This window comes from Notolepis coatsorum (assembly GCF_963971535.1).
Source record: "Notolepis coatsorum genome assembly, chromosome: 14".
Lineage (NCBI taxonomy): Eukaryota > Metazoa > Chordata > Actinopteri > Aulopiformes > Paralepididae > Notolepis > Notolepis coatsorum.
This window is the reverse complement of record NC_140178.1, coordinates 47299771-47316584: the sequence shown is the minus strand read 5'-3', so window position 1 is coordinate 47316584 and position 16814 is coordinate 47299771. Positions and strand designations below refer to the sequence as shown.

General features: G+C 41.9%; 2 protein-coding genes across 2 annotated transcripts in view; one reads left to right on the top strand and one right to left on the bottom strand.

Annotated features, from left to right (window-relative positions):
• Positions 1-14203, bottom strand: part of pick1 (protein interacting with prkca 1) — a 53717-nt gene extending 39514 nt beyond the window's left edge. Inside the window, exons 1-4 of the mRNA XM_084328663.1 lie at positions 14063-14203; positions 13508-13572; positions 11881-11992; positions 11314-11442 (exon numbers count right to left, since the gene is read on the bottom strand). Coding sequence (XP_084184789.1) covers positions 11314-11442; positions 11881-11992; positions 13508-13548 — 282 coding nt within the window. The 5' untranslated portion in view covers positions 13549-13572; positions 14063-14203. The remainder of the gene's footprint in view (positions 1-11313; positions 11443-11880; positions 11993-13507; positions 13573-14062) is intronic.
• A 549-nt stretch (positions 14204-14752) lies between these two features.
• Positions 14753-16436, top strand: LOC311240786 (galectin-2-like; the record flags this gene model as incomplete). The annotated part of the gene is made up of 4 exons (XM_084329373.1): positions 14753-14815; positions 15069-15148; positions 15357-15528; positions 16290-16436. Exons 1-4 carry the CDS (start codon positions 14813-14815, stop codon positions 16434-16436), a joined length of 402 nt encoding a protein of 133 aa, XP_084185499.1. The 5' UTR covers positions 14753-14812.
• Between the last annotated feature and the right edge of the window lie 378 nt (positions 16437-16814).

Sequence of the window (16814 nt, the reverse complement as noted above, 5' to 3'; positions counted from 1 at the left end):
ACATTCATGAAGTTGACATGGTCCACAGACAGTAGTACAAGGTAGTCCATATTTTCTGCATGAGCAGCGAAGTGTCTTGCTGGCAGTGGTACAGTTACAATGAATGACCTTCAAGAGACTGTCTGGAGCAGCATTCATTGTTGACATGAGTGGGACAAATCTATTGTCCTGCAGGTTCCAGCCCCAGTCTAGAGCATCTATACAATCATCTGTTCCCATCCAGACCATGACCTGGTAGTATGCTCTACGACAGTGGAATTTGGTAGCAGATTCAGTTGGTGGTAGACGTTCAGGCGTTACCGTTGATGAAGCTGAGACAACCTTCTTGCTGAAAATGTTCTATCTCATTTTTGCAAGCGAATCTGTGCACTTTCCACCAAAAAAGACAGCCATTGCTTGGCACCCAAGGTCATCGATCACATCTGTTGTGATGGCTTAGAGTAGGATGGCTTAGAGTAGACGACAGAGTACAACAACTTGCAATGGGCCTGGTCTACAAGATACACTACACGACCAAGGTACCCATGTACATGTCAAAATACTTCCCAAAGGTCAGTGAATACCACGATCACAACACCAGAGGGAGCTCCACAAATCATGTTAAACCCAGATTCGGCTCAAATAAGGGACTAAACACGTTTCGCAATTATGCCACATCAATGTGGAACGCCCTACCCAAAGCTGTAAAGGAATGTGGATCACTACCCACTTTCAAAACCTCTCTCAAGGGACACCTACGGGAGACTGCAATTCAACACTGGCCCCTGTAAATATCCTAACCCAACCCCCTCCAATGTACAGTCATTTACCTAGTATGGTTGTCAATAGTTCAATGTACATTTGTGTTTGTTTGTACAGTGTCTCCTCCCCCCCCCCCCCTCAATGTACAGTGTTACTTGTTTATACAGTGTGCCCCCCGGCCCCCCCCCCCCCCCCAACCACCTCCAATGTAAATTACCCAGTATGGTTGTCAATATCCCAATGTACCCAACCCCCCCCACCCAACCTCCTCCAATGTACAGTTTCTACGTCAAATGTATATACTCCCTTTTCTTGACTCCTTCTGTATCACAAACAGTACTGTATTTGCAAATCTGGTATGTCATAAATGTATAGATGTAGCAGTACTGACTATCTGTATGTCATGTATGTCATATATGTCTATATGAATTGAAAATGGGGGACCCTGATGGAAACAAGACAAACGTCTTTCTCAGGTCTGCATCCCCTTAACAATTGTATGTATTGAGCCGTACTGTATTGTACCCATTCTGCAATCTGTTAAATAAAGTTTTCATTCATTCATTCATTTGTCTGGTTTGGTACAGTGAATGCATTGGCACAAGCCTGAAGGACAGGATCCCCTTTTACAAGTTTTTGGAATGCTGTCTTTTTGCCAACTCCGAAGATCCGGGAAGTTGTGTCACAGCCAGTCACAGCATGGATGAACAGCAACTGAGAACACACATCCTGTCCGAGTACTTCTTTCAAATGGTTTATGGCGTACACTTTAAAACTGCCATCAGCTTTCGACTTGTCTGATCTGAAATAAAGGCCCTTGCTATCTCTCTGTGCATAGTAAAGAAGTAAGACGAGGAGATCAGTATCTTCTCCAATCAGCGTTGTGGTGTGAAGAAGAGATGATCCCACTGCGGCCCTTACTATGTCTACATCAGCATCTCCAAGTGAATTGACCACAGTGCAATCCCGTTCTTTCAGTTCATCACTTATCATGTGGATCAGTTTCTGTTTATTCAGATCTCTTGACAGGAACTCCTCCTTCTTACCTGAGAACTCTGTCTCAGCAGTGAAGTTGACAATGGGATGAATATTGTTTCCTCTTCTTTGATGTGTGTTGTCTTTAATGGATGGCCCATCCTCATAGCCATCAAACACAATGGTTGTAGCTGAGCAATAATGTTGGATGGTGAAGTCTGCATATGACTGTGCAATTTTACCATAGCTTTGTCCGTGCTTCCATTGTATTCTGTGAAGGAGTGAACCACCATCAAAAACATAATGCTCCGTTTCTGGTACAGAATCTAGGATTGCATCACTTGCATGATCACAGATCGCGTGCGCTAGTTGTGGTTTATCAGCTTTGCGGAAGACGTTTCCGGCTTCAAAGAGGGCAGGAGGGAAAGGACTGAGTTCGTAACGCATAACCTCCTCCAATGACAGCTCTCCAGTTTGGGAGACAATAAGGAAATGTTGAAAAAGAAGTGCAGAATCAATGATTCGATCAGGAGCAACCTTGATAGACGATTTTTGTCCAAGGGTTATGGCTTTATCCTTTCTACTAAATGAAAATGTGAATGCCGGCTGTCCGATAATTTTGTGCATGATGTTGCGTCCAACAGAGTCATAATCATGCACGTTCACTCCATCCTCAGCGACAACACCTGTAACAACATTCCTTAAAGAGTCTGGAGAGAAAGGTGAACATATAGCAAGTTTTGAAGTGATCTTCTCCAGGTCAGCAGCATCCCTTTTCATCCTTGCCTCTGTTGAATCCTTGTGCTGTTCTGATGTTGTGTATGTCTGGTTTGAGAACTCCTGCATTGCGGTGTTATACTCTGATGTTATGCCCTTTGACATTGTCCAAAGGGATCTCTGATTGTCGGTCATTCCACTTCCATGTGTCATCCCTCCTGTAGTCTTCAATGACCTGATCAATGTTGTTTCGATTACAAGATCTGAGCTGAGGCCTGCCCATGATTGGCTGCTGCGACGGATAACATGAAAACCCTTTTCAAATTGTCTGAAGACATCTGGGTGGTTGATGTGAAGCTGACTCATCTCTTGGACATAAAAGTGTGCCGATTTCAAGTAATTGTAATGCCCAGCCGCAGCGAATATCGGCATGCATTCAGAAACAGCGCGTAGGTGCAAAAGCCAGGAACCTGTGCGATCTGCTGTTATCAGTGACCTAGCAACTTCTAACATGTGTTGGTAATTTAGCCACAACTGACTAGTTTTGGATCTAGCACACAGTTCCATCTTCCTTTTTCCCAGCTCTTCATTTATTGTAATGAGGGTCTCTGATGTGAACACTGTTTCCAATGGCATTTCACCCTTAACTATTGAGGTATACATTGCTTCAGACTGTTCAACCATTGCTGCAAATTCATGACTATCATCTACCATTTCTGATATTATCATGCGGTTAAGACATTTGTCAACCAGAAGATGGCCACGGAATGCTCTCTGAACTGATTTGCCTGTCATCATATGGGCTACTGAGTTCTCCCCATAGACTACCCCTAGAATGTCCTTAAGTCCTGTACCGTCCATCAGTGTACCAATTGCTCCTAGCAAATTCATAAATGTGTGAAATCCTCCTAGGAGCAGGACAAAGGACTTGAGGTGACTGCACTGTGGTGAATCTAGGATTATCTCTGCTGCTTTCCAATATAGGGGTTGGTCAAATGTAACTACTGGGTGGTGTTTGGATGCCAGACCACAAATGAACTCCAGTGTTGACAGAATGCATGTTTTGTCTCCGGAGTACATGTCTATCATTGGTAAGTATCTCACTGAAGACTGCCCTGGATGTTCATCTCCCTTATGAATAATGTGCATCATCCCCTGCCAACCAGGTGCAGGCTGTTTGAAATTGAACGATAACTCCCAAAGCAGATCAACCATCTTGTTACAAACTGATAGAAAAAGAAGGCTTCAACGATGGTAGTTTGGGAGCTGGAGAGTGCAAACACCTCTAACTATAACAACTATAATGGTCAAAAATAAGGCTTCAACTATGCTAGCTTGAGAGCTGGAGAGTGCAAACACCTTTTTTAGTAAGCTATTTGTATTTGTTCATTTTAAGCTCCTGGGCGCCAGTTTGGACGCCATCTTGAAAATGATGCCTTTCCGGAAGGTGTATTTTCCTAGATTTTTAGTATGTTCACAAGCATGTCTAGAGGTACCAGAATCAAGTGAAAAATCATAGTTATATATTTTTTTCTATTGAGATATATAGCCATGTTAAGCTTGGTCTGCCGCCATTTTGGACGCCATCTTGAAAATTAAGCCTTTCTGGAAGGTGTATTTTCCTAGATTTTTGCCCAGAGGTACCAGAATCAGTTGAGAAATCCTTTGCACCATATTCTCAATTTGAGATATAGCCATTTTAATATCTCCACCGCCATCTGGGACGCCATCTTGGAAATGGCGGCTTTCGGGGGGGTCGATTGGTCGACTTTTAGTATGTTATTTAGCACGCCCAATACTATCGGAATCCATCGAAAAACCTTTTGTATCAATTTTTTTTGGGTTAAGTGCTTTTTTTTTTCATAGATTGACTCGCCTATAAGAGGAAGCTATACTTTTGCAACCAGTTTCGAGCGCTCAAGTTGGCAGATAAAAATAATGCAGTAAGAAAGCTGGGAGCATGCAAGAGGTGTCTCGAGGTTCATGATAACCGTTCATACTGCAAGCCTGGCTTACTGTGTTCAAACCACATCTGCAAGGAGGAGCACACTCCTGAGCATCATTACTGTCAGTGTCCTAATGCTGAGAGAAGGAGGAGCAGTGCAGGTCAGAGGAGCACGGTTTGTTCAGACGAAGGGAAAAGCAGGAAGACGTATACAGACAAGCAAGGAGTTCTTCAACAAGCTGTCACCAGAACTGGCCAAGCAGTGTCGAGATGCCTTTTCAAACATGGTAACAAAGGCTGCCAATGAGCAGCCAGGCCTTCTAGTGAAGAGTGGATTACAAGAGCATCCAGTTATGATGATGCTTCTTGAGGTCACTGCAAATGCTGGACAGAAGATTGGAGCATTAATTGATCTAGCTTCAGACACCAATTATATAACCCACAAGGCTGCAAGCGAACTGAATCTCAGAAGTGAAGAGATCACCCTCATCATCCATGGAGTCGGGGGGATGAGAGTTCAAGTGGAGACAAAGCGGTACCTTTTCAAGATCCAAGTGAGCACTCCAAAAGGCACTCGGAGAGCACACCGATTGGTTTGTTATGGATTAGACAGCATTGCAGATGTCCACAAGTGTGACCCCCAAGAGACTGCAGAAACTCTTTCCAGACATATCCCTGGAAGAACTCAAAAGACCCAGTTCATTGTATACTTGTATGCCGTGACAAATAAAACTCTTGACTTGACTTGACATAGATCTTCTCATCAGCCACAGGGAAGGTCGACTAGCACCTCAGAGGATCAGAGTTGTCAGAGACCTCGTGCTGTGGGATGGACCACTGGGAAAGATGATCGGAGGAACTCATCCTGATCTCTTTGAGGAGCTCACCATGTCAGCCCACATGTCCAAAACACTTTGCAAGGTCAATGAGAGCGGCCGCTGTAAAGTATGAGGAGCTCACCAGAAAGATCCCAGAGCAACTCCCACCAACCAAAGGTGACATCCAGGAGTCAAGGACTTCAACCACAAATCTTGAGGAACGTCATGTACTCCATGATAGCTACATTGATAACATTCTCACATCCCACAACAACCTTGACCAGCTGGAAACCATCAGAGAATATGGAGCGGATCCTGAAAGCTGGAGGTTTCAAGCTCAAACCTTGGGTCTTCTCTAGGCAAAGTGGGAGGAAGGAGTGCAACGACAAGTTGGAGAAAACCATAGTCTTGCCAAAACAAATGTGCAGTGACGACAACAAGGCACTTGGCCTGGGTTACATAGTAGAGGAAGACAAGCTACACGTCATGTCTGCAATCAATTTCTCGAAGAGAAAGCAAAAGATGCGACTTGGCCAAGACCCCCTGCAAAAGCAAATCAGAACCCAGACACCAAACCCCCTCACACGCAGAGAACGAGGAAGCTATGGCTATCAAACTCTTTGCCAATAGGATCGGGGAGATCCAAAGCAATACAAGCACCCAGGAATGGTGGTAGATTCCTGGTCCGCAAAACACTACTGATGTAATCACCAGAAGACCCGGCCCCCAAGACCTAGTTGAAGACTCAGTGGCAAAATGGGCCAAAGTTCTTGAGTTTGCCAGAGAATGATTGGCCAATCAGATCAGCCAAAGAGCTAGCAACCACTGCCAGGGAAAGCATCAATGAGCTGCAAAGGAAGGCATTTGTTGCTGTGCTGACAAGGGCCAAGGCAAAGGAGCAAGAACCAAAACAATCAGAACCAGGTCCAAGCAGAAAAAAGGAGACCAACCCAACTGTCGCATGGACCTGGAGGGCAGCGAAAAAGTTCATTAGACAAAGTCCAAGGGCCGTGGACAGCCCAAAGTGGGAGGCTGTCTCACCAGCAGGAGTCATCTCGGGAAGAGAACAAGAGGATGCCTTAAAAGACATTTTCCTTGCTGTGCAAGAGGGCACAACCTTCCCAAGCACCACTACAGAAAAGCTAGTAGTCTACAAGGACCAAGAATCTGGGCTGTTGGTTTGTGGTAGCAGAGTGCAGGCCTTCTGCGGGCCTCCGAGTGCAGGCCTTCGAAGAAGACCAAAAAACAAGCCACCAGACCCCTACTGGCAAAAGAGAAAAGTTCCAACTTCCAACTTAACTTGATCAAGAACCACCAAGTTTGCCTTTTGAAGCTGGCAATCTCCCCAATGGTCCATGGAGAGATCAAGTGGGAGGTGTCATGTCAAACTAGATCTCCCAACCTCCTGAACCCACACATGACCCAGTCATGGCATCCCCCCCCCCCCTCCCTCCCTCTCTCACACACACAAACACTAACACACCGTCAGGGCAAACTGCAGCTCTCACACGGGCTGATTGGTAACCAATTAACTCTCACTGACTGCCACCCCAATCAGGACTCAATCAGCAGCAGCTGGTAGTACTGCTTTTAGCAGATTCAGTCTGCAGACATTCTCCATGGACTGTGCATGTTTTGCTAACAACCCGCATAGGCAGCCGGTAAGGATATGTGTGTGTATATATGGGGATGTATTTATGTATGGTTTAAGTGTTAAGTTGGGAATGTATTTATGTATGGTTTAAGTGTTTACTTTAAAGTATGTTACATTACTAGCCCACATTAAAGTGTGTTACATTACTAGCCTCACTAGCCCACATTTAAAGTAGTCACAAGAGAGTAATTATCTTTGTACATTGCATAGATTTTAGAGTGGTATAATGCATAATGGTGGAGTAGGTTAACACTTTCAATGCCCAAAACGTCAAATGACGTTTTATCAGCCCCCCCCCTGAATGCCCACGACGACAATTATCGTTTTTTTATTAGCAATCTGAATTCATATTTCATCAACCGAGTCTCCCGTTGGTACACCAGCTCCTCCAGCAGCTCAGAATGGAAAAAAGCGCCCCCCATCGTCTATCCCTGAAAACTGCACGTCAGTCGCTTAGGCTGAGGTTACACCTTTCGTATCATTTCGTATTGTTTTCTTATACGTATCGCCGCGACGTCATGCGCCTCGAGTCACACTTTCGGTTTTTTTCCGTTTTTGTCAGCCGAGCACACTGATGTAGTACACTGCCAAAGCAGTAGGTGGCAGTAGGTGGCAAACATGAAGGCAATTTCAACCAATCAGAACGAATGTGCCAATACACTTCCTGGTGGAAGCTCCAGCAAAGAAAATGTCAATAAGGCAGGCGCCTATGCCGCGCCACCATCTTGCAATGCAAGATGCACTCAATGCAGCAATAATTTTTCAGCAAAGCCTAATAAAAGTGCAATAAACAAAACGGATACATTCACTGTGTGTTCTGCCTGTCATTTGTTGATGAAACAAAACTAACATCAACACAAGTGACCACCAAGAGCGGATAGTTTAGTCTAAAAAACGCTCGGTAGCATTGTTAGCTGCATGCTAACGTCAATGGAGTATGCCATTATAACAATATAGCATTGTGGCTAGAAGCTAACGTTAGCTCACGCTACTTAGCCAGCATCAAAACTGATGATATCGCAAGCTATCAGTAGTTAGATAACATTAGAGACAACGCTGTGTGTATTAAACAAAGGTGAATAGATGACTGGGCCATTTTGTTTAATGCTTGTTAAGTTGAAAGAGGAACTCTGAGCTAACGGGGTCTGAATCCTGATAGCTCACGTTAGCCAGCTGCTCATGCAATCGGTAATGCTAGCAGAATGAATGGATGTAAACTTTATTTAACATATTGCATATGGGTACAATACAATACGGCTCAATACAAACAATTGTTAAGGGAATGCAGACTGTTGTAGCTTGGACTGGGGTCCTTATAACAATAACTTGACAACACATGGTAGCTGAAGCTATTTGGGACACGGAGCTCTGCCTCTGTCCCAAACACACACACTGTTGTCATCGGAAGGGCACGCAGATGGTATCTACTGCGCATGGGCGTTTTCGCAACAACTGCTCCGTGCTGACTACACGCTGTTGTCGAAGCGTTTTTTTTGCGTATCTCCAAACGCAAACACAATTTTGCGTTTCAGCCGTATCCACAAAAAAACGCAAAAAAAAACGCATTTCTGTGTAGATAGGACATCAAACGTCGTCAAAAACGTATAAAAAAACGCCAGGAATACACTAGTCTAACCATAGCCTAAGGACTGACCTGGGATCAGTGATATGTAGAGGCAGGGCCAGCTGGCTCCCTGAGCTGTGGCAAGCCGTCTGCTCAACATGGAAGTGATCGTGTGACGGGAATCAGCCTGGAATATATATTCACAGTAGCCAATCGATAGTAGACAGTAGTGATCGATTTTTGGAATGGCGATCAGGAATTGGAATGATCTTTTTGGAGAACATCTGATCTGAGGTAAGGAATCTATTTGACCAGTCTTGGGATAATCAGAGTTGTATTCGCTGAGATCTCAGCGTTTGCCCTGTGTGTGTGCGATCGCTTTGAGGAAATCAGAGAATCGATTTTCAGCTTGCGGCCCCAGCGTGCATATACGTACACATATACTATCGATAATCTAGCGTTTATTAGAAAACGATTCATAAATAGGCCGAAAAATTACAGTTTGTATTCTAGAATATTCCAGTACAGGGCGTTTATCATGGAATCTTTTTATTTTCCTTAAACGAGGGCTTTTCAAAATGCTATAAAACTAAAATGAACCGATAAAAAAACAATCCGCTTCAACAATGTTGACTGGAAAACGAGTCATTGATAAGCGACTGGCAGATTAGACACAGCCATAATTAGGGATGGGAATTGATAGGATTTTATCGATACGATTCCATTATCGATTCTGCTTATCGATTCGATTCTTTATCGATTCCCTTATCGATACCTGGTCAATTTATAATTTAAATAAATTGGAAAATGCAACAGAACTAAGCTGGTTAGAATAACAACATGCAACTTGACATTTCTGATTGTCATTTATTGTTGAGCCCCCATGTCAGAAAAATACAAAAACTGTAAAAAAATAAAACATTAACTATAGCCTACACTTAAATAAAATAATGTATTTGAGATTCTCTTAAAATGTATTTATTTTTTTATTCTTAAACTAATTTAATCTATTGAATAACAACGGGAACCTGTTTTCGATTCCCATCCCTAGCCATAATTTAAAACATAGATTAGGCTTTATTAACGCTAACATTGAAGTGGATGGTGGGCATTCAACCGGTAAATCAAGATTAAGCTTGGGCTCTGAAAGTGTTAATTAACTTCAACTTCCAATGTGTATTTTATTTCTTGTATTTTTCTGTGTTTTTGTGCCAAGGTTTTTTACCTAAATTGCTAATTGCCAAATGCAAATAGTAGAACCATATAAAGACCATCTACTGGCAAATTGGCTGAAGTAGGAAGGAATGCAAAAAACCTTTGAATATCAATAAATGGAGAAAGAAGGTCATTCTTGACTCTCGGTCTGGTTCTTGAGTGAAATCCAGTTAACCCTTCGGGTGAGCAAGCAAACATCCTTCCAAGTTGGGGATGGAGCACAAGGTCAATATTCAACAAACGCATACAACTTGACACCAAACGTTATACATAATGTATGTGACTGTGTCGCTGTCCCAATACGTTTTTGTTAGGGATGCACCGATATTAACATTTCTGTTAAGTCGATAACCCATATATCGGATGTCGATATGATCTGTGTAAATAAATAACAAATTTCTATGATATCCATACCATTTCTATTTCTTTGATTTCGTACATGCTGAATTAAAAAAAAGAAACACAAATAATCATCAGTTGTTCACATCGGCCCAGTTTTACTCATCGGACCAATGCAATCAATAAAAACATCACCAGCCAATATATATTTGCCGATATATATCTGCCCAGTTTTGCTCATTGGACCGATACAAATTAATGAAAAATAAATCACTGATACCGGCCAGTACCGATATATCGTGCATCCCTAGTTTGTTAATAGCACACCGTCCATCTTATAAATAATTTCAATTGCTGAAAGATGAAATTCTCAAGTACTATTGGAAGTGTTCTACACAGAAAGCAAATCATTTAAAGAACACTAAATTATATAATAATTTTATTTGCAAACTTGACAACCACTCTACTATGAAACTGAACTGCAAGTGCAGTCTTTGCAGTGTCCGGGGAAACAACCTAATCCTACCCCCTAACCCAATGTAATCCTTTAATTCCCACGGTGGACCCTCTCTTTAATCCACTATGGAGGGAGTCATGCAACTTCCTGTGTGTTCACAATGGATCCCAAAAACAACACAGTCACTCTGCAATAGTGACGTTACCCCACATGCTGCAGTCTGTTGTCCAGATCTCTCTGGCTCGGCAAAGTCCCTTTCCTTCACTGTCTGGCAGTGGGATTGCACCCAAATTCACATGCTGTAGCCTCGCGATTAATTTAAATAAATAATAAAACCTGGGGACATATACTACTCTGTACTTACCGCATTCAACCGTGAGTAACATTTTATTATTTTCCTGGGCATTAATAATTTCAGTGTAATAATTGACTTGCATTGCTAAAATTAACTTAATACAGTAACTTGCATGATCGACTTTATTTTAGTTTCATGCACTTGAAAGTCGGCTTATGAGCCTAAACGAGGTTGTGTACTATGGAAAATGGACTGAATTTATATATTCTTTGGTAAATGGACTTAAAAAAAGCGCTTTACAGCTTATTCCTCACATTCACTCACACATTCACACAGCTCATCAGGAGAAGTTAAGGGGGTTAAGTGTCTTGCTCAAGGACACTTTGACATGCTTGCCGGGAGGAACTGGAATCAAACCGGGAACCTTCCAATTACTAGATGACCACGCTACCCCCTGAGCTACCGTCACCCCCCACACTATACTACCATACTATAGGGTCTATCCATTGAATTAGCCTGGTGTAGCCCAGTATTGTCCAAGTGAGTGACTGAATGAGTGGCGGCGACTGTGATTCGTTGCCAGATGACTGTACCTGGACAGCTTGTATCATCTTGGCCACCTCCACCTTGGTTTTTCCCTTCACAGGTTTGCCATTGACCCCTGTGATTTCATCTCCCGCGGCCAGAGTTCCATCCAGAGCTGCAGGGGTGTTGTCAAAGACCTGGAAGATAACGAGAGACCACACTCAAACAGGTAGCAATGACACCCACTGATACTGGAGGTCCTAATGATGACAAGAGATGAGCTGAAAACGGATGTTTTTCCTAACTCAATCAAATGTGCATTTATACACATATCAAACTAATTGCAAATATATGGCACACATAATAGGATGACACTTGTTATGACATTTTAATTACATTTAATGAAGTAAAATATGTGATGGATTACCTATACATAGAGGCTGATAAACCCTGATGAAATCAAATGCAGTGATTAGAGGATTAAAGGGACACTTATAAAAAAAAACGTACAGCTCTATGAAATTATAAGGTAGCAGTCCCTATAAGACAATGTATTGAGTTTTTGGATGTGTAAGATTATCGGCAAAATAAATCAATATTGTATCAATCTTTGGTGAATTGCCCCATTAACCTACCTGTACAATATAAAGACAGGGGCAATACTGAGCCCCACCGCCGATGCTGATTCCTATCAGGTTCTGAGCATCTTTCTTCAGAGTCACTGTCCCTGGGACTGTGGGTATCCCCCTGTTGGTGTGGGAATATTGTGAAATCATCACTTGACAATATACACCTGTTTTCAGGAGTCAACTTCCACAATGGTGTATCTCCACACAACGGCTTTTGTGTCCGTTTTATAATGGTCCACACAAAGAAAGCTGTAAAGTTGAAGACATTACAGGAAGATATTTGAGATTGTATTGCCATTGATTGATTGAAAATGTTATTAACAGATTGCAGAATGGGTACAATACAGTAGCTCAATACACACAATTGTTAAGGGGATGCAGACCAGAGAGACTACATCAGGGTCCCCCATTTTCAATTCATCATAACATATGACATCCATGACATACAGATAGACAGTACTGCTACATCTTATACATTTATGACATAGCAGATTTAGAAATACAGTACTGTTTGTGATACAAAGAGTTTAAAAAACAGTACATTGACGAAGAAACTTTACATTGGATGAGGTGGGGTGGGTGGGGGTGGGTGGGCGGCGGGGAACAGTACATAGGAGTTGGTTGGGTGGGTGGGGTGGGGGGGTGACTGTACATTGCATTATCATACATAGGACATTTACATTGGAGGGGGTTGAGTTAGGACATTTACAGGGGCCAGTTTCGAATTGCAGTCTCCCGTAGGTGCTCCTTGAGTGGTTTTTAAAAGTGGGTAGTGATTCACATTCCTTTACAGCTGTGGGTAGGGCGTTCCACATTGATGTGGCATAATTGCAAAACGTGTTTAGTCCCTTGTTTGAGCCGAATCTGGGTTTAACATGATTTGTGGAACTCCCTCTGGTGTTGTGGTCGTGGTATTCACTGACCTTTGGGAAGTATTTTGACATGTACATGGGTACCTTAGTCGTGTAGTGTATCTTGTAGACCAGGCCCATTGCAAGTTGCTGTACTCTGTCGTCTACTCTAAGCCATTCTAGGTTGTCAAAGTGGGCAGGGGTGAGGTGGGTTCTAGGAGTCAAGCAGTAGTCTCTGACCAGTTTGTTTTGTGATGTTTGTAATTTTGTTTTAGCGCCTTTGAGGTGCTTTTGGTAACATGAGGTGCAAGCATAGTCGTAGTACCCTTGGATGAGTGCTCCTGCCAGAGTCTTCAGGGTATTCTTGTTTACCAGAGAGGAGATCCGGTACAAGAATCTAGTTCGTTGGTTGACTTTTTTTATTACATTGGATGCCATTTTGTCACAGGAAAGATTAGCCTCTAGGATGGAACCTAGGTATGTAATTTCATCTTTCCTTGTGACAATATTGTCACCCACTGTAACTGAGAAGCCGTCGGCCTTGCTGAGTTTGGGGTACCGTTTAGTTTACCTCCACCATCTGTTCTCTCCCCTCCAGGTAGGATTGCATCCAGCTCACTGATAAACTATCAAAACCAATTGCTTTTAGCTTGTCATATAAGCTCCTAGCGTTAGTCGTTGGTAAATGGTGGTAAATGGTGAAAAAAGTGCAAACCCTCTTCAAAACAAGGACACTTGAAGAGGAATAGCATTATAAAATAGGAAGCTGGTTGGAAACTTACAGTTTGTCCTCCTCCAACTCATAGTCCATGTCTGTGAACATTACAGGCCCGTGTCAGTCCTGTCCCTGTGTGGGTGATAAACGGTATTGAGTTGGATACAGCTGAGCATGTCATTTGCCTGAGAACGGTGCGGGAAGATGCTCATGTATTTGTAACTCAGCTATTAAACCAGCTACGGCTAACATGGCCTCAGCTGCGCTAACTTGATTTTTTTTTGTCTGGGCAGTCAGTACTGAGGACTGGGAGGGGGGAGGAAGCTGCAGCTGGAGATGGGTAACAGCTGGTAACTTCCAGTGAGACAGCAAACGTTACCCAGCAAAAAAGCAAATAAAGACGTAACATTAATAGCTAGAGAATGCAAGCATGGATTTGTGTGCCAAAGTCAAATAACTTAAAACTCGCTAGTATTTCGCTGATTATCGTCAAGATATCCATATGCTGACGTTTGAGAGCTAGCAAGAGAATAGCCAACGTTAGCTCCTTATATTAACTAATTGGCTAAAAACAGGTGCATTTAGATAGTGACAGCGGTTTAATAAAGAGTCAACCACTTACCTTTATTGTAGAATAGAATACACAACCGTTATCCTCATGTCTCTTGAATAACAAAGTTTATCTTTTTGAAAACATTTATTTTATTCGCAAACGTTTCATATCTGAATCATTTGACAGCGCTTGTGTTTACTTTCATTCGTCACTTCCGGCGACTTGACGGAAGTTATTCTTCTTCTGTTTTTTATTGGCGGTTGGCACAAACGTTTTGGTGCATTACCGCCAGACGGAAGTTATTTGCAGAAACCAATGGGTTTCTACTCTTGATGAGGCAAACCGAGAGATCCACCGATCCAAAACAACCTGGTTCATAAAATCCGACATCACATCATTTTGATATTTGATATTCTGTATTAACTAGTAAGAATTGAAAATGGGGGACCCTGATGTAAACAAGACGAAAGTCTTTCTCTGGTCTGCATCCCCTTAACAATTGTGTGTATTGAGCTGTACTGTATTGTACCCATTCTGCAATCTGTTAATAAAGTTTTCAATCAATCAAAACCATATTGTTTAGCCACAGTGTTGATTAATCTGGTATAGGCCAAATAAGTCTAATCAGTTTAATGCTTCCTCAGTGCAGCAGCCATCAGACAAACTGCATTATCAGCTTGTCACTGTATTCAACGAGTTACTCAATAATGATCATGTTCAACCATTAACCATTTAATGATTCCTTTAAAAATCTGATTCCAGACCATCTAACTCCAACCAGATCCAGGTCTATTCCCCAACACAACACTCAACATAAATATGGTATGTTGGTTGATTCAGTGTTGCTCTCATTATTGTATCTTATATTGTTTGAGTCTACTCTGTGTAGATGTTCTCCTCCGACAGTAGAGGCCTTGCAAGAAAATGCCAAAAAAAATTGCAGTGGTAGAGCAGGTAAAATACCGGAAAGGCATGATGTTATTGTTTCACTGTAATTTAGAAGATCCAGTAATAAGACACCAAATTATTATGGTTAACTCTGAATGAACCCTGGCCTGTATTGTATGTTTTTCAGCAACTTGAGTTGAAGAATGTGACACTGAGAGCTGGAGACCAGCTGAAAGTGAAGGGACTGATTCTGCATGATGCTGAGAGGTTAAAATTACTTTCAATATACAGTAGGCATACCTGTTCTGAGAACTCATATAATTACATTGCTGGTGTCATGGGTAAATCAACATAGGAATTCAGTAATTTCAGTTTGGATGCTGTACATAACCTACGTATACTATTCTTCATTTCAAGTACTACATAGGTCGCCTGTCCACAAAGCTTTAAAAGTGTTAATCTTCAATCCATCCAGGTTCCAGATTGACCTGGGCTGCAGTGCTGATGACCTGGCACTGCACTTTAACCCCCGTTTCAATGACGACACAGACGGAGCGGTGCTCGTGTGCAACTCACTGACTGGTGGTTGCTGGGGCAGTGAGAAAAGGGAGACCCACAACACTCTACACAGGGGCTCCGAAGTCAAGGTGAGAGACTGGACACGAAACAAGGGATGGTGGATGTAGGCAGAGAGGACACATGGGGACAGTTTTGTCTGGAATAAAATTATTGAAAATTCTAAAAGTGCTGATAGTATAGCAGCCTATTTCTAAATGCTTATTCGATTCAATCTATCAGTTGATTTTGACTCATTTCCCAACCCATGTTCCTACTGAAGAAAATAGTCCCTATGATATTACTATTGGTATCATGGTTTAAATTGGACAATACTTATGGACTTATTTAGGAGGGAAATTGGTACCATGGATAACTTTTACCATGGCAGCAACACAGCAAATTATTTATTATATACTGTAGTGTATACATATACAGATGATAACATCAAACTACCGCCATACCTTTTTGTAAGGGTTGTGTCCATCCTCATTACCTCAGTCTGCTGCCCATGTATTGTATCATAGCCATATGGGAACAGCAGATATATGATTTTATTTGAGTTTTTTTCTAGTGTTTCCTCAGAATTCAGTTTTGTGGGTGTATATGTTTCATTTTCTTTAGATTTTTTTATAAAGTATGTACATTAAGAAATAGTCAATAAACAGATTTAGAAAAAATAAAAAAAAATAATGTGACATTGTCATTAGAATGTTGAATGAAATCTCACAGGTGTGATCAAAGGGTTTAATGGCGGCATACAGTATTGGTGGTGAGAGTACTGGAAATATATTAAAAACAACAACAACAACAACAACAAAGTAATGCTGTAAACATGTTTTTGTCTTTCAAGATTGTTGTGAAGCTGACTGGAGACATGTTTGAGGTGGAGCTTCCTGATGAACAGGAAGTCCAGTTCCCCAACCGTGATGATATGGATGTCATCAGTTACATCCGAATCATAGGAGACTTCCAACTCACCTCCTTCAAAATCTGCTAGGGGACCAGCCACAGCCCGAACTTTAGTGTCAGTCGACGCAACATTTTGAGCAAGAATAAAGGTTAAAAGGTTATTGTTAAAAGTAGTATTGTTGTAGTCTATTAGTTTACCTATCAAATATTAGGGTTAAAAAAGTGTTTTAACGTGTTCTCTGTACACAATTTGCTGTTGTTCAAATGGACATTATAACATAAAATCTTCAAACACAAATGACAAGAGCTGTTTTGTTATTGAATAAAACCCCATTTGCAATATATTTTTCATTTAAACGACACACGCTATGTTTTATAGTTTCAACGATGTAACTTCATGAGTGAGTTAGAAAACAAGTTCAATTAAAAAACAATGTAGGATACCTGAACATTGTATGAAGATTAC